The 20,178-nt window shown below is 41.9% G+C and overlaps 1 protein-coding gene across 4 annotated transcripts; it reads left to right on the forward strand.

Moving 5' to 3' along the window:
- The first annotated feature begins 1,682 nt into the window (after positions 1-1,682).
- Positions 1,683-19,762, forward strand: ciita (class II, major histocompatibility complex, transactivator). 4 transcript variants are annotated; one of them, XM_056402497.1, is made up of 23 exons: positions 2,780-2,878; positions 8,176-8,308; positions 9,616-9,678; positions 10,076-10,120; positions 10,304-10,360; positions 10,945-11,049; positions 11,168-11,251; positions 12,235-12,282; positions 13,054-13,230; positions 14,075-14,125; positions 14,261-14,374; positions 14,474-14,533; positions 14,648-14,865; positions 14,996-16,416; positions 16,600-17,136; positions 17,399-17,578; positions 17,740-17,811; positions 17,901-17,981; positions 18,085-18,168; positions 18,337-18,420; positions 18,535-18,618; positions 18,886-18,969; positions 19,164-19,762. In XM_056402497.1, the coding sequence occupies exons 3-23, from the start codon at positions 9,624-9,626 to the stop codon at positions 19,237-19,239; spliced, it is 3,717 nt and encodes a 1,238-aa protein (XP_056258472.1). In that variant the 5' UTR covers positions 2,780-2,878; positions 8,176-8,308; positions 9,616-9,623; the 3' UTR covers positions 19,240-19,762. The 4 variants fall into 4 exon arrangements, with proteins under 4 accessions (XP_056258469.1, XP_056258472.1, XP_056258470.1 ...); XM_056402496.1 differs by lacking the exon at positions 2,780-2,878 and adding an exon at positions 5,107-5,232; XM_056402494.1 differs by lacking the exon at positions 8,176-8,308 and having other exon boundaries at positions 1,683-2,878.
- Positions 19,763-20,178: the final 416 nt, after the last annotated feature.

A 20,178-nucleotide genomic window follows, 5' to 3' on the forward strand; every position in this document is an offset into this window, starting at 1 on the left:
GCATGTGTTTGTCCTCGTGTACTTGCTGTACATGGTAGTTCCTTCAGGCTTCACAAAAAAACACATGTGAAACTGCATCTGTATCCTGCTAACAGACAAAACAGCGGCAGCCTCAACCACACAGACAAGTGTTTTTCACACATCAGACTGCAGGTCCCTTGAAGCCTTTTATTAAAAAAAAAATAAATACAGAGAGAGGACAAAGGAAAAGCCTGGATAAATGAGTGGAGAAACACAATGAAAGCAGGTGCTTCCACACACGAACACCGCATGGTACAATGAAGCAGTTAACATCGAGTCGTGCCCTCGGCAGGTATAAAAATTCTGAGCAGGAGCTTCAGTCACAAAGATACTCAGCTGGACAGCCAGTGTTTGAATAGTAACTAAAGTGACATTTAGATCTATGGGAAAGACGTCAGTAAACGGGGTCCGAAGTTATAGTCGACCCTACATTTGAAGGAAAAACAGAAGAGCAACACTTCCTCGGATGATCAGCCTATGTCAGCAAGAACAGTCCCGTCAGTCACTTAAAGAGGGGTATTATAGTAAGGTTGCAATGGAGACGAATGCACTTTTTCAGACTTCAGTGGCACTGCTCTACAGAGATGTAGAAAAATGTCAGATGAGTCATTGTTCCCCATATTTTAGAAAAGCGGGCGAGTGCATACGTGGCCCACACCAAGAGAACGGTACGGGCCTGAATGCTTGGACCCTGCACTGAGGCTTACTTCTATAAAGGCGTTGTGCCTAAAAGATTCAATGCACGAGAAACCTCATACTGAGGCTACAAAATAGGTTTCCTCTCTATTTATCTTTCCTTACATGGTTTCTCCTCCATCGATATCCGTCATTAACAGATAATCTCTACTCATTTTAAGGTGCAGGATGTGTGGCAAGAGCCGTGGTACAAATCAAAAGCAAACCAAAAATGGTGATACTGGTTATAGCAGTGTGGCATGCACCGTGTCACCGAACCAGTTCTAACGCCTAAAATACATAACAGGTGACACATGTTTGATCATTAGTATTTTAGACAAAGCTTATAACGACACACTGTAAGTCGTGAACAATTGTGGTGTAAACAAGAAAGTCTGGGAAAATGTTCAGTCAGACTCAGATAGAATAGGGGAGTGGTATTAATGAATGTGTTTCCTCCCTCATATTCTGTTACACAAAGAAAAAGTTGCTACATCAGTGAAACAGAGTCTTCGTGTGTTTGTGTGTGTGTGTGTGTGTGTGTGTGTGTGTGTGTGTGTGTGTGTGTGTGATATTGAACGCAACAATGTGTGTATGTCTTTTGTCTATTAAATGATCAAAAATTAGGTGCCATTAGACAAAATGAATGCACATCAATAGTCCCACGTAAAGAGCTGGAGTGATTTTTTAATTTGGGATGTGTGGTGACGAGAATGTGAAACTGAAAGCCTGTCTCCCGTTTCCCCTTTCCCTTGTGTGGGCATTTAAACTCACTTCTTAATAACAATGATATCACTACCCCCCCCCCCCCCCCCCCCCCGGAAATAAAAGTCTCTCTCACATACATTCACACACACACACACACACACACACACACACACACAAAAAGGCCTCCCCTTCAGCCACACACACACCTCCTTTCCATTAATGTGAACGCCTCTTGAGTAAAATCATTGCATCCCTTTAAAAAAAACAAAACAACTAAAACTCAGTCATCCCTACAAGCAGCTGTCTCTTTTGCCAGACCTCAATGTCTAGGGCGCGGACGTCGTCCTCACCATGGCGCAGTTTGAGGAGGTTCTGGGCGGCGTGCGGCTGGCTCTGACCTGGGCCTGTCCCGCTGAGATCCAAGCTCTGCTGGAGGGTTTGGTGGAAGAGCGGATCATCTCAGAGGCCTACAGCAAGAGCCTGAGTCTGCATCGGCTCATTAAAGGGATCGAAACCGGGTCTGTTCACAGCAAACCGGCATGGGAAGCAGGATCTGATCAGATTAATTCTCGAGGACCAGCCACCCACCAAGGTCACCTCGGCCAGGTGTGGAAATGTGGGTCACCGAAGTCGAGGGAATCTGCCATCACGTGCGATGATCAATACAGTTTCAGATTCAACGATGAAATCACAGAGTTGCTGAGAGGTGCAGAATCAGTGCAGAAGATGATAAGTGATAATGAAAGAATTGGTGAGGGGAATTCAGACGATGAGAAGGAGTGGTTAGAGACAGTAGAGGAGGTGGCTAGGAGGATAGCTGTTCCTCTATGGCAGCACTGGGACAGAGGACAGAGGATGTTGCTGCCTCTGGTTTCTTGTATGATGACTGGCTGTGCAATAAGTGAAAGTACAACACTAGACTGTGAAGCACAATGCCCTAGTTTGAATATGGAAGAGGAAACAGAGCTCACAATTGCTTGCAGGACGCTGGATTTGTACAGTGATAAATTTCATTTTAGGGAGGCAGAGGATACAGACACAAGCTTCACACTGGATATGGAAGGAGCCACTGACTCACTGAAAGGCTTCTGTCTCTCTGCGTTCAACAGCGCGGCGACCGCTGGATTGAACATGGATCACGTTGGGAACGTTTCACCTGTCGAGGCCTGCACAGCAACAGACACTAACAACAACATCGCAGACACCTGTCTGGAGGGCCATCTCACTGTCTGCTGCTTAGCTGACGGGACAACAGACACAACAGACCACCTGATGTGTCTGGCAGGAGACACAGATGCTGGATTTGATGAAGATGACTCATTTTACCCAAAAACAGATCACAGCATCGCAGCAGGTGTTCTAGAAAACTTAGAAAATGTTTTCAGGACTGCTTATGGCGCGGCAAGATGCAGCATCGACAGCACAACAGACTTCCATGAGAAGAAAGAGGAAGAGAGAGTGGATCCACACTGGGGTAAGCTTACACTCATAACTAACACTATATACATATTACATATCGATACTTTCAGTGCTGTCTGTTCTTCTACATTCTCTTTACCTCTGTAACTCTCCATTTACATGAAATGTCTGGGTTTACAGAAATACTCAAAGCTTTTATCTAATGTGCATTTGGGCGTCATCACAGTCCTGAAAGAAGTGTTGTTGTTTATTCTAGGTGCTTTCCATTTCTAATACAAAACGCTAAATGAAAGTAAAGCTCCATCTGCTGCCTGAGATAAGTTGTGACTTTTCAACAAGTCCATGCAGCCAATATTTGGCCCCCCTTGTTTTGGTTAGTGCCAGGGAGTGCCTTGGTAGTTAGGGAGGACGCTACTTTCAGTTTCACTTTGGCATATCCCTAGGCTCATATTTCTCCAAAAGCCAAACAGTCTCAGTATGCTACACTGTATGCCATCAGTACCCAGCAGGGATCAGGGAATAAAGAGCATTTGAAAACATCTGATAAAGAGCAGTGTTTTGAGGACGGCTCAGGAGTACAGGTTTAGATGGGCAAAATAGTCTTTTCTTTAAAATATTCATAAACTGGACATTACAGAGCCATGGTGCACACCTGCTATCAGCGGGCTTTACATAACATACATTTTTGGAAGTGGACGAGAATGTTGTTTAGTTCTGTGGAAATTATTGCACTCAGTTACAAGGGTGGAGTTTTCCTTTTTACAGTGCATCTGGATGTGATCTATTCTGGTCTCCCATACCAACGTTATTATTTATCTGCTAGCAGTTTTCTAAGTCCAGTTTAAGAATTCTGTGTGTGTGTGTGTGTGTGTGTGTGTGTGGTGTGTGTGTGTGCGTGTGTGTGTGTGTGTGTGTGTGTTTGTGTGTGTGTGTGGGTGTGCGTGTGTACGAGCATGTGCATACTTTTGGTGCATGCACAATCATTGTTTCTAAAGTCAATACTCCAGTATCATATAACCACACAGGAAAACTGGTATTAATGGCATGGGTGTGTGTGATGTAATGTGTCATAATACATGATGAGGGCTTAATCAGACTGGCACTGATGAACAGGTAGGGCAGGTACTTTCCACTTTATAACCAAAACTCCCCGTGTTTCCTTGCGCACATCAGTAAGTTTAATGTGTGTTGATGTTGTTTTTCAAACGTGGTGGTGGTCACACAGGAAGTCAAGGGCTCAGTAGCAGAGTTCAAATAATACTGTATATGCCAAAATTATAACATTAGAGCATGTTCATGCCAACCAACTCCAGCTGTTAAGTTTTACTACTGAAACTTGTCACTCATTACAAACCGTAGCTGCAATATTGACAACATAACTCGTTTTTGTAAGTAAATGTTCATGATGTAAATGATAACCGAGTGTCAAAGACAAATGCAGTGGAGAAAAGGCTTCTGAAGAGATCCAAACTCAAATATACACATTGACATACTGTACTGGACAAACTGTGGTAAGGCTGCGTTGGATAGAAAGGAAAGAAGACGTTAGAAATGAATGAATGGAATGGAACATGAGCTGACCTGGGACAGTTCTCAAAAAAAAAATCAATAGATTACAAATAGAAACACAGCTGTGTGCAGACTAGACATATAAAACAATTAAGCTGCTAGTAGAGTTAAGTATTAACTGATCTGTCAGATGATTTTCGAGTTAGCTGATAAAATGTGTTTATGCTTTTGGTATGTTGTTTCCCACGAAGTCTCCAAGAGATATGTTTCAGCCATTTAACTGTTAAACAGTCTGGGAGAAATCCATGCAAAAATGTATCATTAATTATGTAAACTCCATGAGCCAGAGCAGACAGGGGTTTAAGGAGAGGAGAGATTAAAGTCTAGCAGCAGGAATCTGGACTGAAAGGTTTTTTTCTTACAGACGTTTGAGCTGAGGATGCTGAAGAAGTCTGGGGTTGGTCACAAACTCACATTCACACATTCAGCAAATCCCTTATTTTGAGCAAGTGGTCAATGTGATGGTGTGAAGATAAGTTGCATCTTTGATTTTGCTCTGTTACATCTGCTGCTTTACTTTGCTTCAAGTGATCACTTAAGGCGTGATGATGGACTTTGAATCACTTTTCAAAGTAAATCATAACTGCAGCTTGTCCCCCCCCCCCCCCAACAATCCACCTCTTTCAGCTTGGCGTGTCAGGAGGCGCACACAGGCAAAGTGAAAGTAAAATACTTTTTGACAGCAGGTTGTGCGCGCACTAACTGAAGGCAGTGTAGGTCATTTGAGGACACAACATATACAGTGGTTGATGTAACTCACCGCCTTTGGGAGTTTATCGCTCAGGGAATATACAGGAGTTGAGCGGACCGCAGCATCATCCAGCGAGGCCGGTCACACAGGTAAATGATATCCCGGCTCTAAATGGGCATCTTGGGCACGTTTATCCAAAGTGCGCAGGCATTCTTATGAAAGGGATTTCCACCCCCTTCAACCACACTTGTTTGTATATGAGTCATTTGGTAGTGATTTTAAATTGTTTGATTGAATTCTGTGCAGAGATATAGTTTTTTTAGGTTATATCTATGATGTGCATCATAATAGGTGATGCGCATAAACAAAAAGAAGTTCTAAAGATGTTTTTTGGCTTTTCTGCCTTTAAATAACCTTAATTGTGCAAATGTATTGATACATATAGCCTTGGATTTCTTTGTGTCCTTAAACTATAATGCGGGTGAATTCCTTTACGCATGTGTGTAATATGGCTTCTCTCCACCAGCATGTCCCCCCAGCGTGAACTGTTGCATGAGCAAATAAGTAGTTTTCAGGGAAGTCAGTGTTAACATTGTATTTGGGGGACTTCCAAGGAAGTAAAAGAAAGTAATGGCATTTCTTAGTATCAGTTCAAGTCCAACTTCTTAAAATCACTGCTTAGGTCAGCATGTGTGAACGCTGCAGAACCAAGGAATTTCAGTCTTTGATGATGAATGTTTGACAATATTTAAGGCTTTTCTTTGTTTCCTGCAATTTTTTTTTCTCTTGCGAACATACACTGTGCTGCATGTGGCCATTGGTGCCTGTTTTTGCTGGTGAAGTTGTTGTTTAGGAGGTCATATTGCAGCGAGGTGCTGTATTTAACTTGGCAAGTTCCTCATAGCTGAGACTCTTGTTGTGTGTGTGATCAAGCGTCAAGCCACTGCCATTTCTCTTGAAAATGGATTAAAATAGCATGAGCATCTGGTCTACAGTCTTTATCATTACACTACATCGCAGAAAAAATGAAAAATTTGACAGTAAGAGTTCTTTCTCAAGTCACGGTGTGTGTCTGGAGTCATTGGACATAGAGGGGTCCTCATTTCAGTTGGTTGCATCCACGACCTGCTGCCATAATGTAACCGGAAAGGACATCAAACAGTACTGTATATCTGCTATTGCAATGACAAGGAGAGGAAGTGCCGCTGCTGCCATCTGCATCCCTGACCCATTTATCAGGGGTGGACAGTAACGAGTGACTCATTTACTTGAGTACTGTACTTATGAATATATATCTTTTGGAAACCTTTACACCACTACACTTAAAGGACAAATACTGTACTTTTGACTCCACTACATTTCTATGAAGTTACTTTGAAGTAAAACTTTTAGTCTGTGGAATGAATTTCATACTGCAATAGGCCATACAATGTGTGTGTCATAGTATAAACAACAGTCACAGCCAACTCCTACGCTGTCAATCATGTTGTGTGTGTGTGTGTGTGTCTGTGTCTGTGTCTGTGTCTGTGTCTGTGTGCGTGCTTGAACAGCTCAATGTGAACTCGGCCACAGCCTAAAGACAGCTACGTTCGACAAAGACGAAGATTCTTCACCAGAGCATCAATGGTCTAGATAGATAGATACTTTATTTACCCCCTAGGGGAGATTCATGTCAACTGTGTTGACATTAAAAAAATGTACTTGAAAAAGTATTTTTACAGTACTCCAGTATTTTAACGCAAGTAAAAATTTGACTGAACTACTATTTACTAGTATTGGAGCAATATTTGACTGTACTAGTCTGACGAGGTCAGACTAGTGCGGACTAGAGAGACCAATACATAAGAACTGATGAAGCCGCTTGGATAAGAGGCGAAACGTCTTCCACAGACAAATACAAGTCCAGTTGCCTTCGATTTAATCTGAGAAAGAGATAACAATGACCTGGACGAATGAGAACTTGCACAGACAAGAACCAGTTATCTGCCAATCACAACCACAGACACCATCCAGCTTCCTTTTCCCGGATGAAATAGGTCATCGAACAATTTTAGAGTTTTATTGCGAGGTGTTAACTCGTCGAATCAAGCATTTTGAAATCCTGTTCATACCAGGACTAATGCATCTAAAGAGCACAAGTCTGATTATTCGCCGTATTAGGACACGCTGGAAATGGATCATCACAGGTGAAGCTGGGTGTGTACCTGAGGAGCCTCTAACCGACACCAGAGTTGTATGTCCTCATGTCGAAAGGCTTTGTGTACCATTCAAGGGGAAAACAGTGTTGTGGTTTCCAGGCATGGACTGAGTGAAAAGGAAAGCAAACCTCTGAACAGGTTTGCAGTCTTACACCTCAAAATAACCACACCAATAGGTGAAAGTGCTAACCACACAATCACAGTCCCAGTGCTCCCTATGTATTTCATTCATTCATTCACTCACTAAACATTAGGGATTAGCTTCATGGGTCATTTTAGGTTGGCCTTAAGAGTTACACCATCTGGTTTGATGAGTGTATGATGAGCCAGGGCCAGTCCATCTCTGAATTAAGCCTACATCTAAACAAAATAGCCCCATTTAATATAACTTTCAAAGTTACACACTGTATTGTGTATTGTGAACCAGTCTTTCTTTCTTTCTTTCTTTCTTTCTTTCTCTCTGTCTGTCTTCCTCTCTTAATTTCTTCCTTCCATAGGATCTGTAACAACACAAGTTGCGTCTATTTCCATGTAAGTCTCAGGGCCTCAACACTGAACTCCACAGCTATTTCCTTTGTCCTTGCTCACCTTCCTCCTCCCCCGTTCCTGTCTTCTGTGCTTTCTGCCCCTGGATTTTATATTATTATTACTTAATTACCTCTTTATTAGACAGTGCCACAACAGTGATGAGACTCAAATCACTATAGTTTTGTGCCTCTGAAAGACCAACGAACAAACAAATCCATATATAAGAGTCCGGGGTCTTTATTTATGAAATCACTTACAGTCAAATTCTTGCATAAGTGGCAGCTACAAGAAAAAATTATCCTCTTTTACTTTTTCTGTCCTTACTTTATCTTACTCTAGCTATTTTTGTGCCTTAAAACACTCTAGAGGGTTCTCAAGCTGGTTGGGAGACATCTTTTTACCTCCTGGATAGCTGCAGAGACAGCGGCGAGCACACACCCGTGACATGTTTTGGAAAGACTGTACAACGCAGCTTCGGTCGTGACGCGCACGATTCAGGGTAGGAAAGTTTTAGCTCAACAGTCGAAGAAGTTCCTTTCTTGTAAACTGTGATCTCCTAGGGGTTATAACCCACAAAAATAAATCCGGCATTGATATTGTTGGCTCTCTCTCCATGCATGTTTTTGTATATACAGGGGAACGTGTCTATGTTCCCACAGCCCTATGTTCCCACAGCCCTAACCCTAATTTTCAAAAATTTCTGTGAAAAAAAAGTTCTAAGAAATGTGGGAACATAGGGCTGACCCCATATACATTAGGTGGTAATCAATTGAGAAATTCCACCTAGTTTGTTTTTGTTTTTGGCCAGTTTCCTTCATTTTACATGTTAATTGCTTCGGGGGAGGTTAGACATTTTATTCAAATGAAACTCTTTGTTATTCTTATTATTGTAGTCATATACAATAGGTCGACATGTATACCTGTAATTCATCACCGAGCAAACTCGAGCAGTCAAGTGATGAGTTAATAATTGCTTCTTAAATGACACCGCCTCCTCTTGTAAGTCAAGGCAATGCTATTTTATTTATATAAGTATATGCAAACTCAGTGTTATAAGTCAAAATCCAGAGTGCAACAAGTTACATGTATAGAAGATGTAACAATAACAAAAGAAGGAAAAATATAAGACATAAACAGATATAAACCACAACCACTGGCACACACACATACACACACACACACACACTGGGACAAACTTGGACTGTTTGCTCGTGGCATTCATTTCATAAATTGTTCATATCACCTCAACGTGTTTGGCAGAGCTGTCCTACCTTATGGCATTTACTGTGTCCTCTATATCTTCATGTTGGGAGAGACTGTAAAGGTTGTGAGACAATTTTGATTTTGTGGAGCACAATGATACCTTCATTAATATAAACCCATTTTACCCCTAGCACGACACAAGCAGCACGTAGAAGTGATTGAATAAATAAGATGTGATTCAGAGGATTACATTTGCTTCAAGTAAGTTTCTCCTCATGCGTCGTTTCAGAGAACAATGCAATGAGCGTGGTGTTTACAGTGAGATTTGGAAATGAGGAAATCCTCAAACTTAGCATGGGAACAAGTGCAAAGCTTGGTAACAGAGAACTGTGGTGGCAGCACTGACTTTTGAGCCAGAGTAGTACTCCGTTATTTTATTCCTCTTTCATCAATATCTTCATTTCGTCACTCAGTTTGTTTTCATGTTCTGTGTGTTTGTGTGTGTGTGTGTGTGTGTGTGTGTGTGTGTGTGTGTGTGTGTGTGTGTGTGTGTGTGTGTGTGTGTGTGTGTGTGTGTGTGTATGTGTGTGTGTGTGTTTTCAGGTGCCAAGATGCATGAAGTAGATCAGGACCAATTTATCACCTTAGAGCTCGGAGATCTGCCAGGTTAGTATTGTTTGAATTTGAAAGACCTGTCTGGATTGTAGAAAGCAGCTCTGCAGAATTGCTCGACACAAATAAACACACTGATTAGATGTTAAGCTACTATAGTTTGCTTCATAAAACTATTGGAACATCACAAACACATGAAGCTCACCTTTCGGGGGGGGGCGGGGGTAACTGGAGAAATCTCCTTAAGAAGCAGATAAAAGACTAAAAGTTTGACAAGAAAATCTCGTCTAATACAATGTAAAACCATTATAATTGACACGAAAGCTGTATTTAGGAAAGTAGCACCAAAGGTTTACAGGTTTTTGAAATTTGAACCGGTAATCAGCTGACTGACTCAAATGAAAACTGTAGCCAATGTTTTGTGTGATAATACTGACAATGTGTGTTTCAGACGATTTATCTGAATTCATGAAAGATGATTACCTGCCGTTGATCGGTAAGTTGCTCACAAACCTGAACACACACTTTTACATTTTGACACACACATTCTCACTCAAATACAGTATGGAATAACTTAATAAAGGTCTGTTAGGTGACTTTCACACACAGACTCACATTTTCAAGTGTAAATGCAAAGGTGATCTGTTGTCTAATTCCCTTCATGCATTTTCTGACCTAGACACAGATGTGCTCTTCGGCGATGTGTGGTTGAATGGAGAGGACTCCAACAACTTCAGTAAGAATCTCTCTCTTTTCATTTTACAACCACTGATACATGGCAGACAATAAATGATGCTCAGGCAGAAAATGAAAAGGTCCAGACAGCAGCACAGAGATTCACTTGGTTACTTTGCAGGAAAAAGCAGGATGGTTGTACTCAATGGTTGTAGAGATCATCTTTAATTTCAGTCCATTTTGTCAATAAGGTATATTTGCAGCTAATATGACCCCAAGCAGATCAAGAGTGCATCACATAATAAGCTGCAGCTTTTTCCTGGTTTTGTGTAAATTACAGAAAATAAATGACTTTAGGCTCCTATAAAGGACAAGAGCAAAAAACATACCTGAAGAAAGAGATCAGTGAGACCCCAAACAATGAGAAATCAAAACACGAGGGCCGAGAAATTATGATTCAAGTCACAGTTGCCTTATATTTTACCCTACGTGCCACTTCCGTCTCTGAATCCTCAAGATGTTTACAGAAATGCTTCACTATCTTGATTTTCAGTACTGGAATGCATAAGAAGGGGGACTATTTCTGGTTACTGTGTCTGCTAACTGCTTCGCTGACTCCTTTACTTCCTCTTTCTTGCACTACAGGTGATGTTGCTCTGCCAACAGAGCTGCCGTGCACAGGCAGCCACCAGCAGAGACAAAAGAACAAAGTAACGGGCAAAACAAACAGTGGGAGAAAAAGAAAGAGAGGTAAATAACTAGAACTAACTAACTAGAACCTGCCAGCTGCGGCTCAGTTTGCTGCTGCTCAGTTTCTGTAAAAACTGCCCTTTGTCATAAAAAAAAAAAAACCTTTTTGGGATTGCAGCTACGACGATCCTCAAGTCTACCCGGGCACAGCGGCGCACTGACGAGAACACACCATCCAAACCAAAGAAACGAAGACCTGCAGGTGACCTACCCAGACTGTTTGTTTGGATTTCTGGTTTTTGATTATTTATAACATTTGTGCTTCAAATGCGGGTCACTGTGAAATATATAACCTGCGCGGTGTCCAGTTGGTCACCAGTCCATCAGATAGCTAATATTTCATGGCTTTGTTTTTATCACATTTTTATAGTTAGTTATATCGTTCCAGAACAGAGTCCAGGTTCATGTAATTGCTCAATGTAATAAATCCGCCCATAAAAATTATGGTGAAAACAAAAGATGCGATAAAGAAGATGACAAACATGAATATTATTCCCTTTTCTATTTGTTATTTGTTCAACAATCTAACAATAATAATAAATATTTCCCACAACATTTAAGCATTTAAGGTGTTAACAAGCTCGTAACAGTGGTTCTGCGTGTTTGAGCCCATTGACGACGAATCATTTGACATCACAGCTCCCCGAATTTGTAAACAATGTTTTGCTGGGTTTAAGAAATGTGAATGTATTTGGTATGGTATCAGTATGTCCTGATATTCATTTGGCAGGCCGTTAAACTGCGCGTATCCCATCACAGTGAATCATCAATCGTCTTAGTTTGGTGTTAACATCATTGTTAGAAGGTTCAAGAGTCTCATAGTTCATTTTCATATTGTAGGAAAGGATTATAGAATATGAATGGCTGACTGGAACAGTAGGAAAAATTTATTAAAAAATAACACAGCATGCATTTTAATCAGCAAAAATGCTACGATGCTAACATGATTTGTAGTTAAAGGTGTAGGACTTGCTAACACAGTGGTATTATCCTTAAAACAGCATTTTCCAGTAAGATGTACAGTGAAAGAAGCATTAGATAGAAACATAGAAAGGCTATTCCAGTGATTCCAGGACCAGTTATCACCTTTTAAATTAAAGTATAATGATTCAGGGCTTTGTGGCTGTCTTCATGTGAGGTTACCCTAAAAGTCACATCGTAACATTTATACTTCAACTTTTGCAGATAAACCGCAAAGGACAGATGAACAGCATGAGCCAGCTGTCACTCAGAGTAAGTGTCCATCCATCACACTTGCTGTAACTTGACGCAGCTCTTTGGAGAACGGACGTTTAACATTTAAAGGGGCATTATGAAAAAGTAATCTGCCTCAGAAGAGAAACTCTACAGGGGGTAATTCAAGTCACTGTTATTCAGGGGCTGGGAGAAAACACACCATACTACAGTAGTAGCATTAGCCTCATGGGTGAGTGTGGTGATATTGGCTGGTCTTGCTTAACCTGTTTCCTTTATGGCACTGGAATGCAGATCAAGAAACAGGATGTTTCATTTTGATGTCGTGAGATGAAAGGTCACATCGATCAAACAAAAGAAGAACCGTCACCTCAACCAACCTCCTTCTTATCGATTTGGTGCTTTTTAGATATCAAATTTAGTTTGTTTTCAGACAGTTATTCCAGATAAGGTGTTCATGGTTACTTACATGCCCTCACAAGCCCAGCATGGTCACTTGTCTACTGTCAATAACTGAGCACAGCAACTGAATGTTAAACAAAGCCGCAACACAAAAACAAATGAGACACTGAATATAAAATAGACTTAAGTTGAAGTTTATGGTCTACAAATATTTTCAAGTCTTAACGTCGACGAATTTGAAAGCTTTAGTTGTGAAACAAAATCTTTGACTCCAAGTCCCGTCTTATTTTCTGGGAAACCAAACTAAAAAACTTGTTTATATTATTTCATCCTCCCGTTCTGATATGGCCATGGTTTACAAAGTCTCTCCAGGGAATGGTAATAATGTTGTCTCTGGTTGTTTTGCAGGCACTGGCACAGGATTAGAGCAAAGTCCTGCTGAAGCAGCAGGCCTTACCACCACTCCACCAAGGATCCTTCACCTCCATCCCCCCATTCAGTTTATCTTCCCAGATTCAGGATATGTTCAGACTCTGAGGCTCTCTCCTCCAGTTATTGGTCTTCCACTCCTGCTTCCATTATTAGGTGAGTTAAATATTGACATACAGAGTTATTCGTTTTTAGGTAAATTACTAATTCACTCCAATACAACTGTAAAAAAAAAAAAAAATCCTGTTTGTGAAGCTGAGAGGTCTTGATTGTAAATATCAATTAAAACTCATCAAGCTTATTCTAAGATGTGATTAATAACCACACACCTATTATTATAATACTATTACGTTTAGACAGTTACATAACTTCTGACAGGAACTACTTTGTCTCTGTCAAAAGTTATGTAACTGGTGACATACCAACTTGACAACATCAATCTCCTGAATCTGTTTCCGGAAGCATTTGAAATTTTCTGATTTTGGCAACTCCTAGTGGTTGTAGAGAAATGATGAACTTGTATAACAGCAAAACACAGCAATCTGCATTTTGTTACTATGCAACACAGACCTGGAAAAAAGCTCCAAAAGGCAAAAAAAAAAAGTTTTCTCCTGCACTGAATGTTCCCAAGAGCACAGTGGCCTCCATAATTCTTAAATGGAAAGCGCTTTGAACAATCAGGACTCTTCCTAGAGTTGGCTGCCCGGCCAGACTGAGCAATCAGGGAAGAAGGGCCTCAGTAAGAGCGGTGACCAAGAACCCGATGGTCACTCTGGCTCCAGAAATCCTTATGCAGAGATGGGTGAAACCTCCTTTAGCATAAGGCTGCAACATAACAAAATGTGAAAAGATTGAAAGGGTCTGAACATTTTCCAATTGCACTGTAATGTCGTCTCTGCAAAAGTACTATACACGTTGTCTTGCCATACCTTGCCCCCTCATGAATGTCCATTTATTGCACATATATCAACAGTACACACTCTAACCTCTCTTTCTACAGTTCCTGCTGCCTCAACGCCCTGCAAACGCCAAGTGCACCCACCCTCCCCAGGTGAGTAAAAAAAAAAAAAGATGTGTTAAGTTTTCTTATGGTTCCACATTTACTGTTTTAGTTCTGCCTTTTAAGCAATAACACGGAAACCACTCCCTACCAAATGCTGTAGTCTTTCTCCTATTGTGTTTGTAGTGGACGATGCAGTAGCCCCAGTCCAAATGAGTTCATCGCCACCGGGATCCATGTCAGACACTGCTAGCAAAGCCATGCCTCCCCTTTGTAACTCACCTGGCTCCCCCAGTAATGGTGTGTATCAGTACCTGTTTTATTTCTTCCCCGATGTGCGTAAATTACCCAGTAGAGTTACTGCCATCTTATAAATATCATGACTTTGTTTCCTTTCAGAGATGTCCCCATGTAAAGAACCACCTCTACCTCAGTCCCCCACTGTCCTTGATATTCCACGTAAGTTACCACGTGCTTTAAATCGGCTGTTCTGCTTCCATCTAAAATGTCCTCAAAGTATAAATCATATTTCGAAGAGGGCCAGCTTGGTATTCAATTGTGTTTCTTTTTCAGAGGTTGTCCAGGACTACATTCAGGAAGTCAAAGCCCACATGAGCCAAATTTGCCAGGATATGGAGGAGGGCCTTACCCTCAGCTCTCATTATGTAGATATGCAAGTGAGCCGGAGAGAGATTCTTCGCTCTGGAAAAAGTGCAAACAAATGCCTGGACAAGGAGCTCATCATCATGGGAGATACAGATCGGCAAAAAAGCTTGTTGAGGCAGAGTCAGGTAAGAGTTCTTTGATGAGAAAAAACAGTTGTCATCTAGTAATGTGATTTTTCAACACACAAACTCAACACTATGAAGCTGAGTATTTTGATCTCTTTATATGACTTTATGTTGATGTTTTTCCCCTCAGATCTTCGAAGGCTCAAATGGCGATAAATCCAAACACTGCATATTGCTACTTGGAAATGCGGGCATGGGAAAAACAACCCTGATCAGGAAGCTGTGTCTTGACTGGTCCATAGACTGCATCCCACAGTTTGACTTTGTCTTCTTATTAGACGGCAAAGCGCTCACTTTAACCAAGCCGACCTTTAGCCTTCAGACCCTCCTGTTAAACCTCTCCTCTTTTGCCCCTTCCTGCATGGACCCCGAGGCAGTGTACGCTCAAATCCTTGCAGCCCCGAAGCGTGTGCTCATTGTTTTTGATGGGTTTGATCAGTTGCGGGACTACGAAAGTCTACTCCAGACTCAAGAAAAAGACTTGATAGCATCGTTGCAGAAAGACAGTAAAGCACAGACCTACACAGTAAGACAGTTATACTCTGCCATCCTTCAGAGGGTGCTTCTTCCAGGATGCACGCTTCTCCTCGCTACACGGCCAAGAGGCACCGCCAGCCAGCTTCTGCGGCGGGCAGACAGCTTTCTGGAGGTATGTGGCTTTTCTCCCACAGATGTAGAGACATATTTGTCCCAGTACTTCACCGATCCTGCCCTCAGAGCGTCTGCTTTGGACTGGTTAAAAAACTGCACTTATCTACATCTCCTCTGCTGGAACCCTGGACTATGTCGGCTGGTGTGCTTGGTTTTGGAGCAGTCCAAAAGTTTGGAGGACCTACCGAGAACTTTAACCGGGCTTTGCCATCAAGTGCTTCGTTTGAAAATGGACAAGGACAATAGGAGCACACATTCGCAGGCTGAAGATCCAACACAAATATCTTTGCAGGCTGAAGATCCAACACAAATATCTTTGCAGGCTGAAGATCCAGGACAAATATCTTTGCAGGCTGAAGAAGAAACCCAGACACAAATCTCAAGTAATATTCAAACAAAAAGGTGTCACAAAAATACTCAGAAGAGGTCCAGAGCACAGGTTCGCACTCGCTCTCGTACCCAAAGAACAATGAGGGCAAAAGAGAAGGAGGAGGAGGAAAATGAAGTGGATGGAGAGGAGATGAACAGTGGTGGAAGGGAGGCAGATAGGACAGAGGAGAGAGAGTTGCTGTCCCAGCTGAGCTCTTTGGCCTGGGAGGGGGTCAAAGCCAACTCATCCATCCTTCCCACAGGACGAACCTTATCTGACAAACTCAAAGCTTTCGGCCTCAGAATGAGGCTCTTCCTCTCTCACCCCCTGAGGACAAGACTGGTTGTGTTAAGTGGTGAAGGGGAGGAAGGAGGAACACAGGACAAGGATGAAGTGGGAGGAGGAGAGAAAAGAGACAGGAAGGGAAATAGAGGTGGGACGGAAACTAACAACTTTGATGCCAGTGATGTGTTGTGGGCCGACCCTTTCCTTCAGAGTTACTTGGCAGGTGTCCATCTGTCTTTGTCGAGGTAAAAACTGTTTTCTTTGATGTTTCCATTAGAATAATACTGATAAAAAAGAATACATTTACATGTGGTTGACTGTTCAATTGTACTGAAGAGCTTGATGGAGATTGAAATTAACTTTTAAGATTGCATAGTGTTCTAGCCTGTTTGAATTTCCCTAACCCACTCTTATTTCTCTTTCCCTAGGACTTTGTCAGACCGAAATTTCCTCCAGACTCTCCCTTTCCAGTCAGGCCCGAAGGGACGTCGGCGACCTCAACGAGAGGAGCTCGAGCTCACTCAACGATTTACAGTCGGTCTCCTTTTCCACAAAAGAACAGAGCTGCAGAGGCTTCACTCAAACACAGAGACATCCTTTAGAAACATGGTGGTCAACAAGCAGGCTTTAGTTACAAAACACCTTGAAGGTCTTTCTCATGGTGACCTGAGTCCAGCCCAGGTCCTGGAGGCATGTCACTATGTTTATGAAGCGAGTTTCACGCACAGCAATGGAAGCGGAGGCACTGGCAGCGCACGATTGATCACGCAGCTGGCGGCGATTCTCCCAGAAGTCCTGACATTTCAAGGAGTTCCACTCAACCCACCGGATGTGTTCACCCTGCAGAATGTTCTGGAAAGGGGTGGAACTGAAGGGAGAAGTTTCTGCTTGGATCTGGAGGATTCTGGGATACAGGTTTCTGGACTGAGAGCACTGGTGGGGCTCAAGAGCATCAACACATACAGGTACTGCTTCCAGTCCAGATCTCAAAAAGCTGCTTGGAGTTCTCTAAACCCCCTACCCCAAAACATCCATTGTCCAGTCATTGCATAACAATCCTAAGAAGGCACATCTTATCTGTTAAGATGTAGCAGGGGTGGGCGGGACTTAACAAACGGTTATGTCATATTAAGTGCCCTGATTTTCTAAGCCAGTGACTCCTTCATTAATGTTGATATGAAATGTCAGACACATTGAAAATTAACCTTTGCTTGCTCCCTCCACTAGGGCATGCATTGCTGATGTTATCACCCTGTGGGAGCAGCTGGAGCAGAGTGGTGAGGAGGGGCTCCTACGAGGGGCGGTGTCAAAGTTAAATATCCACCCTCTGAAAGCCACGCAGGTCTGTCATGTGGAGCACCTGGCAAAGCTGGTGAACATACATATGCACAAGAGGCTGTCGGACAGGTAATATACCACACACACACACACACACACACACACACACACACACACACACACACACACACACACACACACACACACACACACGCACGCAGATACATCCAGTTGTACTTTGCAACAATATGTGTCTGGCTGTTGAAGTGTGCATTGTGTTTTACTTGTAGTTGCAGCCAATCAGATTCCATCCTGGCAGAGGGAGTGCCAGCAGTCAAAGAGCTACACAAGCTGGAGTTTGAGTAAGACATGGCATTTGAATTGATGATGATGATGATGATGATGATGATGATGATGATGATGATGATGGTGATGGTGTGTGTCTCTATAGGCTTGGTCCAGAGAAAGGTCCACTGGGTCTTCCCAAACTGTGGGAGCTCCTGCCAGGTCTACAGAACCTTCAGCACCTAGAGTAAGTAAACACACACCCTCACTTCTAGTTCTCTCTCAGTTGCAGTGTTTGCGTGTGCTGCTAGTGACAGTTGCTGTCTCTCTCTCTCTCTCTCTCCTTTCAGTCTAGAGAACAGTAAGATAGGGGACAAAGGCGCAGAGAAGCTGGTTGATGCGTTAGCCTCACTCTGTTCCCTGGAGATTCTCAAGTGAGTACAACTTCTTGACCCCCTCTGCTCATCTCATCCTAATTTTAATGTCCTCCCTGGCTGGTCTGATATGAAAAGCACAAAAAAAAAAAAAAATCATCTAGCTTTTGATATAGTGAGATCTTTATGCATGTGTGTAAGTTTATGCTCTCTCCTTGTGGTTTCCAGTCTGTCACAGAATTGTATCGGAGACAACGGGGTGAAGAAACTGGCATCCACGCTGAGTGATCTGCCCAAGCTGCACTGTTTGAGGTGAATAATGTACAAACACTTACACCTACTACACTTAAACAAAAATAACCACACTGACGCATACTGTAAACCCACAGAATTTCACTTCCCTCCCCCTCCCTCCGTTTTTTCCAGTCTCTACAGTAATGTGATTTCTGACGAAGGGGCCGAGAGTTTAGCAGCCGTCCTCCCACACATGGCGTCTCTCACAGAGCTGGAGTAAGTCTGTGTTTCTCACATTTTCAGTAGATGTTTATGGCAGCTGTGTGTATTTATATATACAGTGTCTGTTTGTCTGCTGCGACAACTCATTTATGACTCCATATGTCAAACATTCAGCACATGAGTTGACGTTAAAAGAGGAGCCGCTGAAATATGATTAGATGCAGGTGGATGTTTGGAAGGAATTCAGCAGTGTGTAGAGAGATCAGTTGGGGTATCAGAAGAAACCATTAAAATCTAAACTTCTTTTCTTCTGCTTGACAGTGTGAAGTATAACAAGCTGACGGATGTCGGAGCCCAGAGCCTTGGAGCCAGTCTGAGAAAATGTCAAAAGATAAAGACTTTAAGGTGAGAAAACTGTGACAGTTTATGATCACCGTTGTGTCCCCTTCCTCCGGATATTTCATTGCTCTACTGCCAAAACAAAAACTTAAATATTGTTATCTCATTTTTTCCCTATCAATTCATTTTACTTATTTTTTTAACTGTCCAAATATCATTTTTTCTCACCTTGTTTCCTCTTTGCTGTCATCTCATCTCAGGATGTGGAACCAGTGTATTCCATACGGAGTGTTTGAGCGTCTTCAGCAGCAGGACAGTCGGATCCTTTGGCATTAGAGCAAAGTGAAACCTCTTTACTACAAGGCTATGAACTTTTAAAAAAATTTTTTTTTATCATGCATCACAATGCATACACATTTACACTACACAATACATTTTCCAAAGCATGAATGCTTAAGAGCAAGAACGAACGAACTGAGTATGAGGAAGAGTCATTTGCTGCTTTATTCAAACATTTATCTTGTGAGGTTCTTTCTAAGATTTCATTCAGTGTGAGAAATAATGAATCCTTTAGCGCCACCCAGTACTGCACTCAGTGTAGGGGTGCGTGGTAATGCTAAAACCAAAAATTACAAGCACATTTGCACTATGATGTTTGCTAGTTTTTTATGTTAACAATTATAAACGTTTTTTTTTCTGTCTGATATCATTTCCTAAGCGGTATTGAGTTCTGTATTTTTTTTGGACACGTGTGTTCGTGGAAACAATGCCATATCTGTTTACATGCTTCCTGTCTGTACAGTTTAATAGGCTAACAGTCATCTGACATTTAATTAAAGGGTGTTATGCTGTCACCAGTCACATGTTTCTGTCCGTTCCTTTTCACTAATCATTTCACTTGTTTATTAAGTTCTTTTCACTTCCTTCCAAATAGGTTTCTGTTCCTTATTTTGATGGCAACCGACCTTTAACTCTTAATTCTTTCACTCTTCGTAGATGATGATTACAATGTTTGATTTGCTTTAAGCCATGTAGGTCAGATGGAACAGAGTTAGGACAGACTTTGATATTGAAGTAAAATAGGGGCAAAAACTAAAGTATACTGACAACATAAATATTTGGTTATTACTAGTAGTGTTCCTTATGGTGACCTATGGTGTCTCTTGAGATTTACATTACCCTTAAAGGGGTACTCCAAGAATTTTACATGACTGTAAGTTTATAGCAGATAGTTACACTGCATCACATCTGGTGTCATTTGTCAATCACAGACAT

This window comes from Seriola aureovittata, chromosome 17 (genome assembly GCF_021018895.1).
Source record: "Seriola aureovittata isolate HTS-2021-v1 ecotype China chromosome 17, ASM2101889v1, whole genome shotgun sequence".
Taxonomy (NCBI): Eukaryota; Metazoa; Chordata; class Actinopteri; order Carangiformes; family Carangidae; genus Seriola; species Seriola aureovittata.

Coding starts and splice junctions, on each gene's coding strand:
- ciita (XM_056402494.1), top strand. CDS start 1,756: ATGGCGCAGTTTGAGGAGGTTCTGGGCGGCGTGCGGCTGGCTCTGACC. Junction 10,121..10,303: donor TGATTACCTGCCGTTGATCG/GTAAGTTGCTCA, acceptor TTTCTGACCTAG/ACACAGATGTGCTCTTCGGC. Junction 14,126..14,260: donor AGTGCACCCACCCTCCCCAG/GTGAGTAAAAAA, acceptor TTGTGTTTGTAG/TGGACGATGCAGTAGCCCCA.